Genomic DNA, 16,815 nt, shown 5'->3' on the forward strand with positions numbered 1-16,815 from the left:
ACATTTCACTAGGATGATCCTAAACCATACATACAAATTAAATTCTGAACGTCGGTAACCAAGCAAGCATTGAGTAGGTACTCCTTTGTGTAGTGCAGTCTGGTAAAATAACTATCAGTTGTCTCAACTTCAGTTATCTCCACACAAATTTCATCAAAATCGGTACAGCGATTTAGTTGTCAAAAGCGTAACAGATGGACAAACTTTAGCACTTATCATATTAGTATGAACATCATAGCGGAGCACAATAGTAGGTGCCACAAGCAATTAGGTTTTTAACTACAGGTACATGGTTTTTTTGGGTATCAATACTGTAATAAATGAAAGAATTGGTAGGTTTTACATTTTTTTATTGTGTAAAAGTAATCACTTCTGTGGCGCACTCGTGTTGGAGCTCTTGGAGTCGCGCATTGAAGCCGAACGCCTACGTTTGATCTCTTCTTGGCGGCGTACCTGCACAACAAGCGTTCATTACATGTAGAAAATATAACAATGCCTTCTATCGTGAAGAAATACTGTTGAAGTATAAAATTAAATGTTGCTGATTTAATACCTCAACCTATATCAAATATACGTCGAGGGGTAAGACACAGCCCTTACTCTTACAGCTAAGTATGATTTCCACAAATACTTCATGGTCATATGATACCAGCTGTTAAGACTAGCAAATTGATAATGAAATAACTTAGAGTAGTTAGATTTTTGTAACGTAATGTTAAAATTATATTACGCATGTTATTTACCTTGGATTCCTTCTTTCTCTGTGCAAGCAGCTTAGCGTATTCAGCCTCGGAAGACTTGCGCTTGGCCAGACGCTTCTTCTTGAGCGCCAGACGGTGGCGTCTGCGCTGCAGCACTACAGGGGTCACTAACCTCTGGATCTTGGGGGCCTGGAACATTGACAAAAAATATTGTAAGATGGGTACTTCGTAAAAAATAACAGTTACATTTTTTATGGTTCTTATGATAACTAGCAAACAGTAAATTTTTAAGTATATAGATACATTAAAACAAGCTTGTAGTTAAAAATTAAATGTTCAGCACACTGTAAAAGTAGACAGACATGGGAGTCTGAGTCTTCTGCTCGGCGCCGATATTATATACCCTGATGCTGCTGTTTACAAGTCTAGTTAACTTGTAACCAATATTTAAATCAGGGAAAGTGCGAAAAATAAATGGAGACAAAAAAACGTTTTTCAGAACTAAATTGGAAACTTATCCTTTTTATAGTCCCTATAAATCGTATCCAGTACAAAAATATCATGTAATAATAATTATTATTACTCTGAGTTAGAAAGTAATGAAATTATAACAGAGTGATCATCAAAATTTACCTTATATCTGGGTTTAGCATTTTCCTTGCCCTCCTTGGCGGGGAGAAGGCGTTTGACTACGTAACGGCGGACATCATCCTCCTTGGTGAGGTTGAACAGCTTGCGGATCTTGGAGGCACGCTTGGGTCCAAGACGACGGGGTACATTACCATCGGTAAGTCCAGGAATTTCCTAGAAAACAATACACAATGAAAACATTAATATTTTCTTGGATCAGATATAAAATTATAGTATTATTGAATTGTTTATATTGTATGGTATTTTAAGGACTGTAAACAAATAATTTAAAGCCCATGCCAAATGCCAGTTAATATCCCCTGTCGCATATAATTGCTAAGATTTGGTGATCTTAGAAACAGTAAGAACAGGGTTAATGAAGGTGAAACAGTAAGATATTGTTTTTAAAGAATCTAGACTCTACTGACTAGTAAAATAAGTTTTCATGTGTTTTCAAGTAAATTTGGAAACTCCAATATAGAAACCTATCCAGTGGTAATATTTAAACGACATTACATACAATAAGTAAGCAGAATTCAATCTGTACTTTTATAAAAACATCATTGTTTGAGTCTCAATAAAGAGCATCACAACAGTAATGTAAAAAAGTAACTTCTTTTGTGTTAAAATTTGACTTCTCATTGATCACACAGATCAATAGCCATGTTACTTATCTCTATCAAATACTAAACAACATAACCTTATAGTATCACATCATTATTAGTTACATCTATTACAGACAATAAAGTATGGTGATTTATTTACCTGTTCACCCTTGCGGACAATGATGAGGGCCAACACCGACAAGTTAGCGTCGACGATGCAACCGCGGACAGACTTGCGTTTCCTCTCACCATCACGGCGTGGTCTGTAGCAAGAGTGACCCTTTGACATCAACAAACGGACACGACCTGAAAATCAACATAACAACATAAGTAAACTTATAGACTTAAATACAATCGATAAAAGGTTATGTCAATGTGTATTATGGACTGGGCATCACAACATGGTTCAAATTTAACATTCAATGTACTTCAGTTCAGAAAAAGACCACGACAATTTGAAAGCATTGATTAATTTTACTGAAACTGCTTTGTAGTACTTACTGTTGGTGAGGACTCCCTGTTTCATGGGGAAGCCCTGCTTGTCGTTACCGCCTGCGATGCGGAGCACGTATCCCTTCCATTCATCTCCTAGCTGATCAGCTTCCACTTCAGCGCCCATGCGCTTTTCATAAAAGATGCGGAGCTTGTGCTCATCAACCACCTCGAATAACTTCTGACATCCCGTTGCCGGGAAGGAAACGTTCAGCTACAAAACAAAGTGAGGTTATAGAAACAGAAACAATGATTATAGACATATTGTAATCAACAATGCGGTTTGAGTTTATAGCACTTGTACGAAATAGTCCAGTGACAAAACTACTTTGAAAGTTAGCTAACAAAACCACACGACACAAATATTTCTTTGGCATGAGAAGTTCACTTTCCACAACACGGCTCAACTAATCAGAGATTTTCGCAAAAATCGTAACACGGATAGAATTATTTAATACGTTGTAGATTTTGTTAGGTATGCTAGAATCACATATTTATTATATTTTGCCTGAATTGTACTTATTTAAAATAAAAACATAGTAAGAACCTTCATGACTGCGGTTAGATTCCGTGAACGTCAGCCATGAAAAAGACCAGAGACTATCGTAGAGCGGAGTACTATAGATGTCAAACGTTACCATAGACCCGAGTTCTATAATATGAATTTTTTTCACCGGGTAAACAGTTTTTGAGTAGATATACAGGTATACTAAAATCTAACTTTTATTTCTAAACTATTATCTATTTTATATGATTAAGATGTTTTCCGAGTACAGGGAATTTTAAATAAAAAAAAGAAACAGTTTGGAACCAGTGCAAGAGCAAGAAAGTAGTCGCAAATAATAGGTACCTTTACAGTTTAAATAAAATGACAAGTCAAAAAGTTCGTACCTACATATTATATTTTGCTTAAGTGTCCAATAAATTTTAAAAAGCTCAAACAATTAGTTTAATATTTACTACCACTGCGCACCGTATAGTATACAGATACTCAGCGGAATCGCTGTACTACCTTATCTACTTACCTTAGGCAAAATAGACTAGGTAGGTACGCCTAAACTTATGTTTGTCCACTATGTACACTATTTTATTTGAAATAAATTATATGTTTTATCTTTTAGTCAGTAAAACACTTTAGTTGAGCACTCAGCACTTTTTTAAGTTGCTCAGCTGCTGCTCAACCCTATGACATTGACAAGTGTATTGTTTTCTCAGCACATTTCATTTTATCTGTCAATCATTGAAAGGATTGTGTCAGAGATCGTACGTCTCTCCAGTTGTTAAATTATAGTGTCCAAAATTAAAATGAAGTAATTTATATTATTGTACCTTTCTATTGGTTGGATTTGTATTAAAATAACAAGTGTAGAAATTACCATTGGAATTATTACTTGAACGTAAAAACTCGTCATTTCATTAATCAAATTGGATTTTAATTCCGATAAATTTCTCTTCAAAATGAATAATTTCGAAGAAAATCAAATTATGTCTCATCGGCAGCATGTGAAATATTTCATGCGGTTTTTAAATGTGTTGCCTTCGTCACTATCGTCTCATGACACTACCAGGTAATTTTATCTTTCAATAAAACTTACTAATAGGTCATGCACAAGGACCATTAACATTCACTTGAACTTTCATAATCAGTGCCTTGTGTTACTGGTATAAAATTATTATCTTGTAAGTGATCAATTAAACTTTGCTTGGAGAATGAGTCATAAAATTTTGTGATATGATAATGAATTTAATGTTTGTTGATCTCAAATGTATGCTGACTGTGTATGACTTTGTGTGACTTTCGAGTGCAATTTTTTTATTTATTTTAGATACAGAATTAGCAATCTATAATTCATAACACATTTATTTTTTGTAAGAAGTTTGGTAAAATGTACTGTATAGTTGACTGATTAATTGTTTTGACCAATGTTATAAAATGTGCACTCATGACAACTTGTTACATGGTCCTTGAAAAAGTTCATCACTTAAGTATTATTTTATATGGCAGTGGACACTTCATTATACAGCCAATGTTAGGTATTTAAGCTTAATAGAGGTTTATTAACTTTACAGAATAACTAAGTTATGAGCCTTTGCAATTAAAATTAATTTGTTGTTATGACTATTATTTATGTCTTTTAAACACTAGACAACACAAGATTAATAAAGACTATAAATTTCATACTGTGTAAGAAATATAACAGAACGTTGTAGTTTATAGAAATATGTTTTTTTTTTATTTCAGAGTGACTATAGCCTACTTTGCAGTGTCTGGTCTAGATGTCCTAGGTGCAATCTCAACAGTATCAATAGACCTGAGAACTAGAATAGTTGAATGGATTTATAGACTTCAAGTACATCCTAATAAAGAAAGTGAGTATTTTATTCCTCATATAATAGAAACTACAAGAATGTTTTAAAAATTATAAAATGCAGGTCACCACCCATTACTTTGTCCATCTGGCTGGACTTTAGATCATGTGTGTTCACAAAATTTTTATTGCTGCTCTAGTCCTACTATTCATTTACTATTTCATTGACTATTTAAAACCAAATCAATTTTGTGAATTTGAACAAGTTGTTCAAGAGAAAAGCATGTTTCAACAAACAAAGTCTTCAGCTTTTTATTATTAGTATAAATTTACATCAATGAGACATGGAGTTACTAAATTTTTTGCACAATTATTTGAGTTAAATATTTGTTTGATAATGATGCGACAAATGTTCAAGTTTTCCTGTTATTTAGGCTCATACATTTTCAATTAGACTTCAATTAAAAATGGTCCTATATTTCATTGACCAAAAAGAACTTAATGCATACGATTTTTTCCTTATGCAAATCAGTACTTATGGTCCCTATGGTGCAGGTAAATGAAGAAAAAAAAATGCAAACACATTGATAAGTTTGATACGCATACTTGTATACACAAGTTATGATTGCAATGGGGCTTTATAAAAACTCCACCTGTTTATTAACATTTTTAAAAACGGTATTTCAAGATCATGTCAAGGTTGAACATACAACTGCTTGTAGAGGTCAAACCAGCATTTTGATTTTATATCAATATTATCCATACATAAATTATAATGAATTAATTTAGGTTGATGTTGCTATGCCCTATTTTAAAAATATTAGAAAATGTCAAAGTTATTACTTTTTCATTTACCTATGCACTACATGAGCGCTATTAACTGGTTTGATTCCTTGATTAATTTGTATACCTATGTATAATTCAAATGCATTGAAATTGATCTAGTTTGTCCTCTAAAATTGTATGCATTTTTTGTAGATAAACAAACATGTTTTTTTACAATATTTAGGTTCTGTATGCCTTTACATGCTTGAGCTTGTGTTTATTAAACAGCCTTCATTGCATAAAAGCCTCAAAAAAATATACATAAAAAAAAACTAGTTAAGGATAAAATATATACCAATATTTATCACTATTTTTCTTACTGTTGTGGTTTTTTACAATCTGTTCGTCTTTTAAGCCATCATTATTTAAGAAAAAAGTATGTAATCATCTAATGCCGTTGCGACGGAAACATTGAACTCATGTTTAGAAACAAATCGCCTTACACGCCAAACAATGGCGTACGAAAATTGAAATAATTGCCGTGAATATGCGAATTATTATATCTTCAAGCTACTTTAGAAGAACACGTATACTATAAGTAGCAGAACTTATAATGTAATAATTTGAAGTAGTATGCCTATTTTTTCTTCAACGTAAACTGTTCGCGATTTCGCACTGAAAGATTTTTGTTATATAAAATACCCGATTCTATGTAGCTAAACGATTATAATAATATAGCCTTCAGTGATCTTTTACATTGTGATAAGTCCCAAGATAGCTCTCCAGAGAGTGAGCAAAGTTTGTTGAAGCCGGTATATGAATAGCCTGCATTTAGATGAAGCAGGTTACATTTTAAAACTTCCGAAAGTAACATTTATCACGGATTGACTTCTGCTTGTATGAAATACAGTATTCAGAAGTTGTTCTATGGCTTGTTCCAATAAAATATTTTGAATTTTCTCAAAGGATAAATATTATTAAACAAACTTTTATTAGACCATGATATAACTTTATTCCAGGTATTCTCAATCCTTATTTGTTCTATTTATATTTTACGAGGAAAATAAGCTACCGTACTTGGCATAATTCTCATAAACTTATCACTTCTGGTAGATTAGTTTGCATTGAACTTTATTGTGGTTTAATTCTTTACAAACATATTACTTTGTAACTATTGTACTTGTTATCACATACATCTGTACGTGGTCTGACTGAGTTGATACAGTTTTTATTACTTAAATAAACATCTAAATAAATCTACAGCCTTGTAGTACTTATATATAAGTCTGTATACATATATTTACTGTATAACTAATGTTTTATTATGAGTCATTTTGGTATATAAGTAACTAAGTATGAGTTAAACCTTAGATCTTATATCATAAACTTAACATTGTATCATGGTCATGTAAGAACAATGGAAAGTTAAATTGAGCTACAAAGGCCTTTGTTTGACGGCTAATAGTTGTACAATAAATTAGATTGATAGATAAATCCTTGTAGTGCTGACATATTGGATACAATGGGAAAGTCATTGTTTCTCGAATTGTTTCTCAATAAACCGGGGCAAAGAAAGTTGCGCGCTACTTGGTTTATAAATGAAATAAGATTAATAGAAACACATATAATGACCTAGAAAGACATACACGGATCATATCGGTGATATTCTTCAAAAAGGTCAGGTGTTTAGTACTTTTCAACGGTTGTCCTGTACGACAACTTGTATTAATGTGAATGAAGCAAGGAAAGTTTACAAGGATCGTCCAAGTGGCATTATTTCGTCTCTACTTACCCCCATGCTTTCATGGGGGTAGGTAGAGACAAGGCGTGATTTTATGTATGTTAAGTTTAATAACGATATACTTCGATATACATTATATTCGCAATTTCAGACCTAATTCTTAAGACTTCCAAACTCCATTGGGATATTGAGATACAGTATAATAAGAACTTTTCTCTTTAATTTCAGATGGTGACATGACGATGTGCGGTTTCCAAGGGTCTTCCACCGTCAACATAGACTTGGAGGGTCCCAACAATCACTACCGGTGCGGTCATCTTGCCATGACGTACACCGGACTAAGCATCTTGCTCACACTGGGCGATGACTTCTCTAGAGTTAATAGAAAAGCAATTGTAGAAGGTAAACCTTTTTTATTTTTTTTACAATCTTAATATTTATTTAAAGAGGATTTTGTACACGAGAGAAGCGGCCATGTCGTCCTCGTACTTATAAATAAAATATGGCAATATCCCCCGGTTTCTGAGGTACATAAAGCGGTAGTTTATCTATTCAATAGCGTTTAACCTCATGTTGAATAGATAAACTACTGCTAAATGTACCTCAGAAACCTATACAAGATGGTTTGTTTGAAAATTGCAGTCAGATTCGAAAAAACAAAAAGTACAGTCCAATTCGAAACCCCTGTTTGTGGATCATATATCATATAAATATCTCTTTGCGTGGGAATTGAATCCATATAGTCCAGTGCACGATCAGCGTTGAGGGATTGCTGACGTTTAATTTCGTAGAACTTAGTGTATTGTAACAAACAAAGAATGACTCAATGCTAAAGTCATTACTATGTTTATTACTTTGTTATAGAAATATTTTTAGAATAATTGTGTCAGCAGTACATAGTAGATTGTAGTAGGATTTTCTTTTTGAACAATAATTAGTCAAAACAAAATATTTTCATCCAATAAGTATCAAGATTCGGACAATCTTATTGTCAACACTCGCGTTAAAAAATTGTGATACATTCAAAGAAACCACGTGTTCATAACTTAGCTATAAAAGTCACGGTATGTGTTAGAAAGTGTAGGTAATTACGCCGAGAGATTGTTATGAATGTGGAATATTTACTTTAATTGCCGGACAATATGCAAATAACTACTGCTATTCTCAAGGTTTGTTTACGAACTACATATAACTTTATCTTGATAAAGGACGCACCTATTTATTGTATTGTAAAAATATTTGTCCACAGTCACATTTTTATCAATGAAAATAATAAAATTACTACAGGTTAACTTTTAAGTAGGTAAACAATCATTGTGTTTATTGTTGACTCATATAAACAATAAATTAATATTATTTTTTACAACAAAGTACGAATGAAAACATACATATTTTTGCTCGTGACTGTACCTACTACCTACGGTATAAAGGTAGTATAGGCCACCAGAACATTTAGTTACTGCTATCAATTTAGTTAAAAGATAACATTTATAGGGAGATGTTATCGTTTTTCGCAGGGATACTGAAATAAGTAGACATTGATATCAGATTCGGTACACAAATATAAAATTGTACATAATGATGATATCTATATGATAGAGTAATTTATAGTATTGCAATATTGGCTTAACTTATCAGCGAATTTAGCTAAGGCGTGGTGCATTTGAATACTGCTTTATACACCTGATCTATTGACTTCAATTCGGGCGATACACTGACTGAGTTTAGTTGTTAAATGTAACAAGTAATAAAATAAGAATATTTAGTTTCGTGAAAAATAAATATAGATATTTGATTACTATATCAAAGTGATCTATCGTTAACTGTTTAGGTAGGGATTGATATTATTTGCTACTCATTTATTAGTTAGTTATGAGGAGGGAAGAGGCGATAAAGTGGTAGATAATACTTACTTGTCTTTAGTAAGTAAACAGTGGATAGATAGGGCATTGCAAACGGCCGTATGTCGATTGAAGGACTTTGGTTTGTCTATAATTGTGTATCAAGTTAGTTCTTTAGTCTTCTGTATTTGTGTATGATGTTTCACCATATATCTGGCTGATTTCTTTATTTATCTTGTTTTGTTTACAGGAGTAAAAGCATTACAGACAGAAGAGGGCAACTTTGCCGCGACTCTGTCGGGCTGCGAGTCGGACATGCGGTTCGTTTATTGCGCCGCGTGTGTCAGTTACATTCTCAACGACTGGTCCGGATTCAATATTGAAAAGGCTACTGATTATATCATTAAGTCTATAGTGAGTATCACTGAGTATATTAGATTGGGAAGATGAACTAGATAAAAAAAATCTACAATCAACAATTAATTAATGAGTATCCGAGTATGCAAGACTATATAAAAAATATACCTCCATCATCAACTATTAATTAAAATCTTATAGTTTTTATTGCAACTTAGTCACGCGAATCTTGAAATAGTTTCCAATCACGCAAAACGTCTGATGAATCTTCCTTTCACTTGCATATTATATACATGTTCATTATTGTCATTTATTTTACTACACAGGGCTATGATTATGGCATCGCGCAATGTCCAGAACTAGAATCCCACGGAGGCACGACGTTCTGTGCTCTCGCAACGTTGAGCCTCACCAATCAACTAGACAAGTTGTCTGAAGAACAAATAGAAGGATTAAAACGATGGCTTCTCTTCAGGCAAGTGGACGGCTTCCAGGGCAGGCCCAACAAGCCCGTTGATACCTGCTACAGTTTCTGGGTAGGAGCTTCCTTAAAAATATTAGATATGTTACAATATACAAACTATGCTAGCAATAGAAAATATGTGTATGAAACACAAGACACGGTAGTCGGTGGCTTCTCCAAGTGGCCAGATACGTGTACGGACCCAATGCACACTTACCTCGGCTTAGCCGGACTCAGTTTGATAGGAGAAAACGGCCTATTAGAAATAGAACCAACTTTAAACATTACGAAGCGAGCCTACGAACATCTCAAGTCTTTACATGAAAAGTGGGCGAGTGAAACATAGCTTCTTATTAAAATACCTCGGTATGTAAGTGCGAATTATTCTAATTGTGAATGATGTCATAGTAAGTTAAATGTAGTAATGTTAAGGTGAACTTGTACGAATGTCAATGTATTGTAACGTAATGTGTGATCTATAAGGATGGTTGTTATTACACTGAATTAAAAACATACTACTTCCAATCCAGTACTGCCCTTGTTTTAAGTATATCACAAACACGTTTCCGACCTTAACCGTAATTCTATTCGGTGTAATAAAAACTGTTTTTGATAAATAATAATTTATGCGAAAAGAAAATTTTACTGTTTTTACCCAAGAGCAAATTATGCTAAGACGAAATTAGGACCAAATTAACTTCTTTCTAGAAGGTGAAACACGAACAATTATTATTATAAGCTAAACATGCTTGTTTCCATGCATATGCGTTCATGATTAGAATAGTTTCGGGCTTTCTCGCGTTTGACCTAAGAGTTTCTAAGAATTCTAAGTTACCTACCGAAATTGTCGTAAACTAAGTTCTTTTTTAAACTATTGAAACCAGTTATTATGCTAAAGTATTATTACTATTGCATAATTCTTTTGTATAATACTGAATTTGTTAGTATGTACTTAAAGTAATGTTTATGAATACATAGGTGCTAATATTTGGATAGGTATCGTTTACCTAACGATGTCAGAAGGACAACGAGTAAATATTTAGCGTTATAGTACAATATGAGAATATCTCGCGACGTGCCATGTGCAATTGTGTAGTTAGGCGTTTATCAAATTATTGCACAAATTAATTATAAGCTGTTTTTACAAAAACTAAATTCTTTGGCTCGAAGATGCGTTAAACGGACGCTCGCGACGGGCACCCGTTCTGTGAACACGTACGTGCACACGCGTATGTACACGTGGACCGATTCTGTGGGATCGTAACGGGGCCTGTCGCGGAAATCTGATTATTACGTAGTGTTACTAGTTCAGGGCGTTAGGCACGGGAGTGCCCCCGCGCGGTCATCCGCATCACGGCGGGTACCGGTGTACGCATGCAGGGTGCGTCTCCCCGCGACGTGTGCCCGCGCGGTTTTCCGCCACGGAGCACTGTTGTATGAGACCGCACGGGCGTCCGCTTTACGCAGTTTCAAGCCTTAAAGTACAGTTACACTGTTACTCCTTTGTATTGTTGAATTGATTAGTATTCGTTATATGATATTATTTCTGGAGTAATTTCAGATTATTTAACGCTCTGTAACTGTACTTTAACTTCACCAATTAGGTTCACTAGAGACCGTTATTGTATTCGAATTTATGCATCGGTAAAGAAAATAGGCACAGGATAGATAAATTACAGGGAGATATTATAACCAAAATCAAAATTGTTATTGATTGCACCTACACAGGTTCCTTTAGTCACTTTCTTAGTTGTTGATTTGTTTTAAGAAACTTAAAATTAAACGTATATGATTGGGTTTCTTGTGCTTGCGTCAATTTTATTAAATATACTATAGTTTTATGAGGCTTGCTTCACACATATTCGGTTCTGGCGGCAAAACCGTAGATGAACCAATCGGCACAAGCCGAACAAGTGAGTCGAATCGGTTTTGTTATTCGATAAATATTGCCGAACCGAATATGTGTAGCAAGCCTAAATGCGTACAAAAACCTCCTTGTAAAGAGAGGGTATATTTTGGTTTTGAATAGAAAGTAATCATGAGATGTTTTTATACCTAAAATATACTGAGTGCTATGAATATTATTTGCAGACATTGAAAGTGGTGGTATAAGTATATAAGATAATCTTCAATTAAATCAATTTATTGTTTTGAATTTCAGTGAGTCGTTGCTTAGTGATGTTTTTGAGTCTTTTCAGTTTTTTGTCAAATTGTGAAGACGTCATTCTGCATTTGTTTTTACGTAACAATAGTATTCTTTGTCGGGTCTGGTAAAATTTTGATTGTTTTTTAAGTAAAATCTCATTTATAAATTATTTATTTGCTAGTAGGAATTGCATTATATAAAAATTATTTATTCAAAAGTGTTAGCTAACTTATTTGTAATTATTATTGTATGCACTGTCAATAAAAAACTATTTTGTTGCATGTTGTTTTGCAAAGGTATTGCCAGAAAATCTTCTACGTTATAATTTTTGAATGTGGCAAGTTTTAATGGTATTGTCACAGATTAAAAATAGCTGTTAAAATTATTGTGTAACGAAAATTCGCTTTCGTTTTGTTAGTAATAATAAAAGTATTTTATGAATTACTAGAATAAAAAAAATTATATTCTTCATTTATTGGCTCAGTTTATTCTAAAACCCGAAAAAAACTAATGTTCAATTTATGTGTGAGTTCAAGAAATTCATTGTTCTGCACAGTAAAAAAGTGTGAGAGATTTTTTAAGAATTTGAAAGTTGTATGATGCTAATTGCACAGCTAAGCAATTATGTGTCCAATGGTACATATGTTTTTTTATCATATTTACCAAACACCGATGTCAAATGGTTGAAATAATCCATAGTCCATGGTCAAAATAAAATGCATGATTGTTAAAAGTACTGTGTACTGTAATTAAATTGGGCTTTTTGTATAATATTTTTGTCACTCTATTTATTGTACGGGCAAACTATGGGGAAAACCTTTACAGATTTTGTAAGAATAAAACCTATGATAATTTGTGTAAGAGAGCATGAATATAATGTATGAATCTCTATTTCTTATAGAGACGAAAATAAAAAATGCGGCTAATATGACTCTTTCTAACCAGTATTTTTTTTTAATCAAAAGTTTGTCATTCAAACCTTGTTCAGCCTATTTTTATTTATGTATTTTTAACGTTATTTGAACAATATTATTTTTATTGGAAATATGTAATTTAAACAATTATATGCCTATTTTGTGCATTTATTTTGAAATAAAATAAAAAGAAGTATAATGAAAGTTAAATGTGTAGTTTTATTTTATTTTACTTCGTGATTCATCATTGGAGTAGACAATCTATACCTACCTGTGCGTAATTATTATCTTATCAAAATTAACTGCTACTGTTAAACCATAAAAACATTACGAATACTTAACTTTACAAAGGCATAAATACGGAAACTCTTTTTCTTTATTATTTTAAAAACCAACAGACTTACGGCACTGAACAGCAGTTTGGATTCATGCAATTGCATGACTGTCCCACTGCTGGTCACGAGTCTCCCGAACGAGAGAGTGATTAAGGCTTACCTACTTTAAATAATACTTTCTTTACATAGGATAATATATTGGTGCAAGCCATCAGAAGCCGAACGGAAATAATGCTGTATTATATAAATTGAACTCGAAATAAATCAGCACATGAAAAAACTTATCGAGATATTATAATATTACGCTGATAATTATTATTTAAACACACATCGCCAAATAATTACAGTTCATCTATAGGTCAGAAAACTAGTAGTTAACCGACTGATTGAGTATCACAGCAATAGTTATTTTCATCGTTACTATATAAAGCGGCTATTTACCATCGAGATACGGTCATAACTGACTTTGTTATTGAATCCGACACAAAGCACATTATCTAGTGATTGGCGTGCCGTCACTAATTAGAATGCGTGACGTAAGTTCCTGCGGCGACTTAGGGAATTAACAGGGCGAAGTTCCTCGCCGATCTATCACATTACTGGGCGTGAAATTGCTTGCACTCAAGATGTGAGACACTACTGAGGCTGGTAATTAGCTTACTCGTTACCTATTGATTATATCATCCAATTTCAACAGATAAGTCACTTTCTATTGTATTGTACATGATTACATTGTATTAAGTCTTCTTCTTTATTAGTTATCGGAGATTCGTAAGTATTGAAATTAGTGAATGCAATCCCGATCTCGCGGGATCCCGATCTCGCGAGATCCCGTGTATTTTTTCGAGATCAATTCCGAAGCATAATATGACGAGATCCCGTTCGGGATTGTCGGAGAGGGCATTTTCAGCAGCTGGCTACATTGCAATAGACTTAAGATGCCGATTAGAAGCTCGTACTATTGATACACTTTGTATTTTAAGAGGCTACTTTCAAAATGCCATGTGATTACTTTTTATTTTGATCTCCTGGAGCTACACCTATTTTTGGTTTTTTTAAATTTAATAACACCTGTTAATTATGTTACGTTGTTAGTAATATTGAAAAATAAAGGCTTTTATTTTCTTTCAAATAATAATTTATAGCATTCACCACACTATCACACACATATTACATTAAACAACCCGTTCGAATTGTATTATTTTTACTAACTAGACGGGATCCCGAAAATCTCGGGATCCCGCGGGATTGATATTTCTGATCGCGAGGGATCTCGAGTTGACGATCTCGAGTCGGGATTGCATTCCCTAATTGAAATGTATGAGGATTAATAAGACAAGTACTCGTTGTTATTTAGATGATTTGGTAGATAATGATTAATATTATGTTCTGTATTCGTATTTTAGTAGTTAGGTATAATTGGAAAATTGGTCACTAAATCTTATTCAAATTGTAGATAGGTTTTTAATTTGCATATCCTAACTACACTAAAACTAACGAAAAACCCTAATGAAGTTGCGGAAACCCCGCGGGATTGCTTTAATTAAGTTCACTAGAAAATCGTTCAACATTCTTAAAGTAAAAGCAAATTACGAAACGAATACCTACATTAAACGCTAGCAAACAATTAACTCGTGCACTGCAGTACCTGCGTGCACATAATATATGTAGGTATGTGAAGGTTTCATGCGGTTAGCCTTTAGGAAACTGCTTCATTATCCACTTGAAAGTGCGGTTCGCAGATACCTAGTAAAGCTTGGCTCTGGCAGCCTCGACTAGACTTACTGAAGTATTAGTGAGGGCTGCACTATCTCGCCCGACCAGTTGCACGCCAAACGCTTAGCGCAGACGAAGGAACGCAGAATAGAGGTGCGCCGTGAGTATTAGTATCAGTTTAATGCTTTGCATTCTAAGGTATTATGCCAGGTTTATACCCATATGCTATATTACAATGGTGCGAGTATTGTCACCGAATTTGAATTATATTAAGTACAGCTTTACATGCTACACGTTGTTATATGTGATTGCTACCGCTTTTGCAAATTATAGCTACTCGTATGTACTCACATTATCAAGTAGGTAAATGGTAAATTGGTTAATAATGATACTGTAGGAAATAGTACTAAATTTCAATGAAAAACTGAAAAAGAAGATATGAAAAAAAGTAAAGTCTGCGAACCTTGAAATCATTTTATTACAGCAGATTAATTACCTAGTATTACCTAGTTATCTATTTACTTATTTGTAATGTATGACGCACTTATAGGTTTAAACTATTGTGTTTTAGTTAGCCTTTATTCGTTCAGCCGTTTAGTCCTATAATAATAATAGTTACTTATTTTGTATTTTTCCTTTGTTCTCATAATATTTCGTCGAGCACCTAAAACACTAGTTTCAACGTAGTACGAACACAATGTGCGAGTGTAACGTAATTACGGATCTGATTTGTAGTCACAGCTACCTGCGTAATTATCTAACACTGCCTGTGGTCCCAAGTCCATACCAAATGAGAGCCTAATTAATCACTTAAAGGCCCGAATACAGACAGGCCAAAACGTAGGTACATTTTATCGAAGATTTTCCTTGGTCGCAAATACCTATCTGAACACAAATAAGCAATTTACAATTCGGCTCCGCAGAATGAGCCTACCTATTCATCATTTAGATTTATAGTCCTTTATCTAGCCGATCTGTTCTTGTTTAATTAATGGAAGTAAGAAATTTCGTCGCGCGAATTCACAAACATTGGCTCAGATTCCGTTCCCCTGACGTTTTCGGTGACAGTTCTCTGACCCTTGTTGTTTAGCACAAAGCATACTGATTGTAGTGCTACGTTTTGTTTCGATTGGGAGCCTGAGGTCAGAGACACGGTTGATCGCTTTGTTCTAAAGAGCTCAGTCTCGTAACTAAGTACTTTGTATGTTATTGCGATTTGTCGGATTTCAAACTTTGAATGTTTCCTTTATTAAAGTTATAAGTGTTACGTATGGCGACCGCAGATTAGCATTAATTTCGAGTTAAAATTTGACAAGTTATGTGACTAAATGGGACTGGTTCATTTGAAATTGTTGACATTTGTTAGCTCCGAATTGACTTAAAGAAATAAAATTATGTATTTTTCTTAAATTCAAGTAGTCAGAGTAGTTTTGATAAGATTTCCCTCGCTTTTCTAATAACCCGCCTATTACCTAAGTACATTTTGTAAAGACCAAGGTGATCTGAAATGAGGTCGCGTTATAAGTCTTCCTACGTAATTATTAGTAATTTAATGTAAAACAAAGAACAACGGCAGCAACTATCTAGGCCCTCAATAATTTAAGTACCTAAGTATATTTGGTTAAGCTATTCAGCGAAATTAATTTGATACAATGTTTACAATAGAAATCCCCTGCGTGTTCTATCTCAACTAATATTATTTTATGAATATAGCAGACTATCGAAAAATTGTACACTACTTACCTGTTTTATATTAATCATTGTTTATTCATTTTTCAGCGTTATCAATCATCTAATTTA

The 16,815-nt window shown here is 33.6% G+C and overlaps 2 protein-coding genes across 2 annotated transcripts; one reads left to right on the plus strand and one right to left on the minus strand.

The window, feature by feature from the left end:
- Positions 1–333: 333 nt before the first annotated feature.
- Positions 334–3,085, minus strand: RpS6 (ribosomal protein S6). The gene is made up of 6 exons (XM_076123329.1): positions 2,976–3,085; positions 2,438–2,642; positions 2,097–2,242; positions 1,335–1,505; positions 744–890; positions 334–453 (listed from the first exon to the last, which is right to left on the minus strand). The coding sequence occupies exons 1-6, from the start codon at positions 2,979–2,981 to the stop codon at positions 367–369; spliced, it is 762 nt and encodes a 253-aa protein (XP_075979444.1). The 5' UTR covers positions 2,982–3,085; the 3' UTR covers positions 334–366.
- A 592-nt stretch (positions 3,086–3,677) lies between these two features.
- betaggt-I (geranylgeranyl transferase type-1 subunit beta) lies at positions 3,678–13,168 on the plus strand. Its single transcript, XM_076123447.1, has 5 exons — positions 3,678–3,996; positions 4,671–4,798; positions 7,472–7,645; positions 9,335–9,498; positions 9,768–13,168. Exons 1-5 carry the CDS (start codon positions 3,887–3,889, stop codon positions 10,248–10,250), a joined length of 1,059 nt encoding a protein of 352 aa, XP_075979562.1. The 5' UTR covers positions 3,678–3,886; the 3' UTR covers positions 10,251–13,168.
- The last annotated feature ends 3,647 nt before the right edge of the window (positions 13,169–16,815 follow it).

Source organism: Anticarsia gemmatalis, chromosome 15 (genome assembly GCF_050436995.1).
Source record: "Anticarsia gemmatalis isolate Benzon Research Colony breed Stoneville strain chromosome 15, ilAntGemm2 primary, whole genome shotgun sequence".
NCBI classification, from domain to species: Eukaryota; Metazoa; Arthropoda; class Insecta; order Lepidoptera; family Erebidae; genus Anticarsia; species Anticarsia gemmatalis.

Coding starts and splice junctions, on each gene's coding strand:
- RpS6 (XM_076123329.1), bottom strand. Junction 2,243..2,437: donor ACAGGGAGTCCTCACCAACA/GTAAGTACTACA, acceptor GTTGATTTTCAG/GTCGTGTCCGTTTGTTGATG. Junction 1,506..2,096: donor TTGTCCGCAAGGGTGAACAG/GTAAATAAATCA, acceptor ATTGTTTTCTAG/GAAATTCCTGGACTTACCGA.
- betaggt-I (XM_076123447.1), top strand. CDS start 3,887: ATGAATAATTTCGAAGAAAATCAAATTATGTCTCATCGGCAGCATGTG. Junction 3,997..4,670: donor TCGTCTCATGACACTACCAG/GTAATTTTATCT, acceptor TTTTTATTTCAG/AGTGACTATAGCCTACTTTG. Junction 7,646..9,334: donor TAGAAAAGCAATTGTAGAAG/GTAAACCTTTTT, acceptor TTTTGTTTACAG/GAGTAAAAGCATTACAGACA.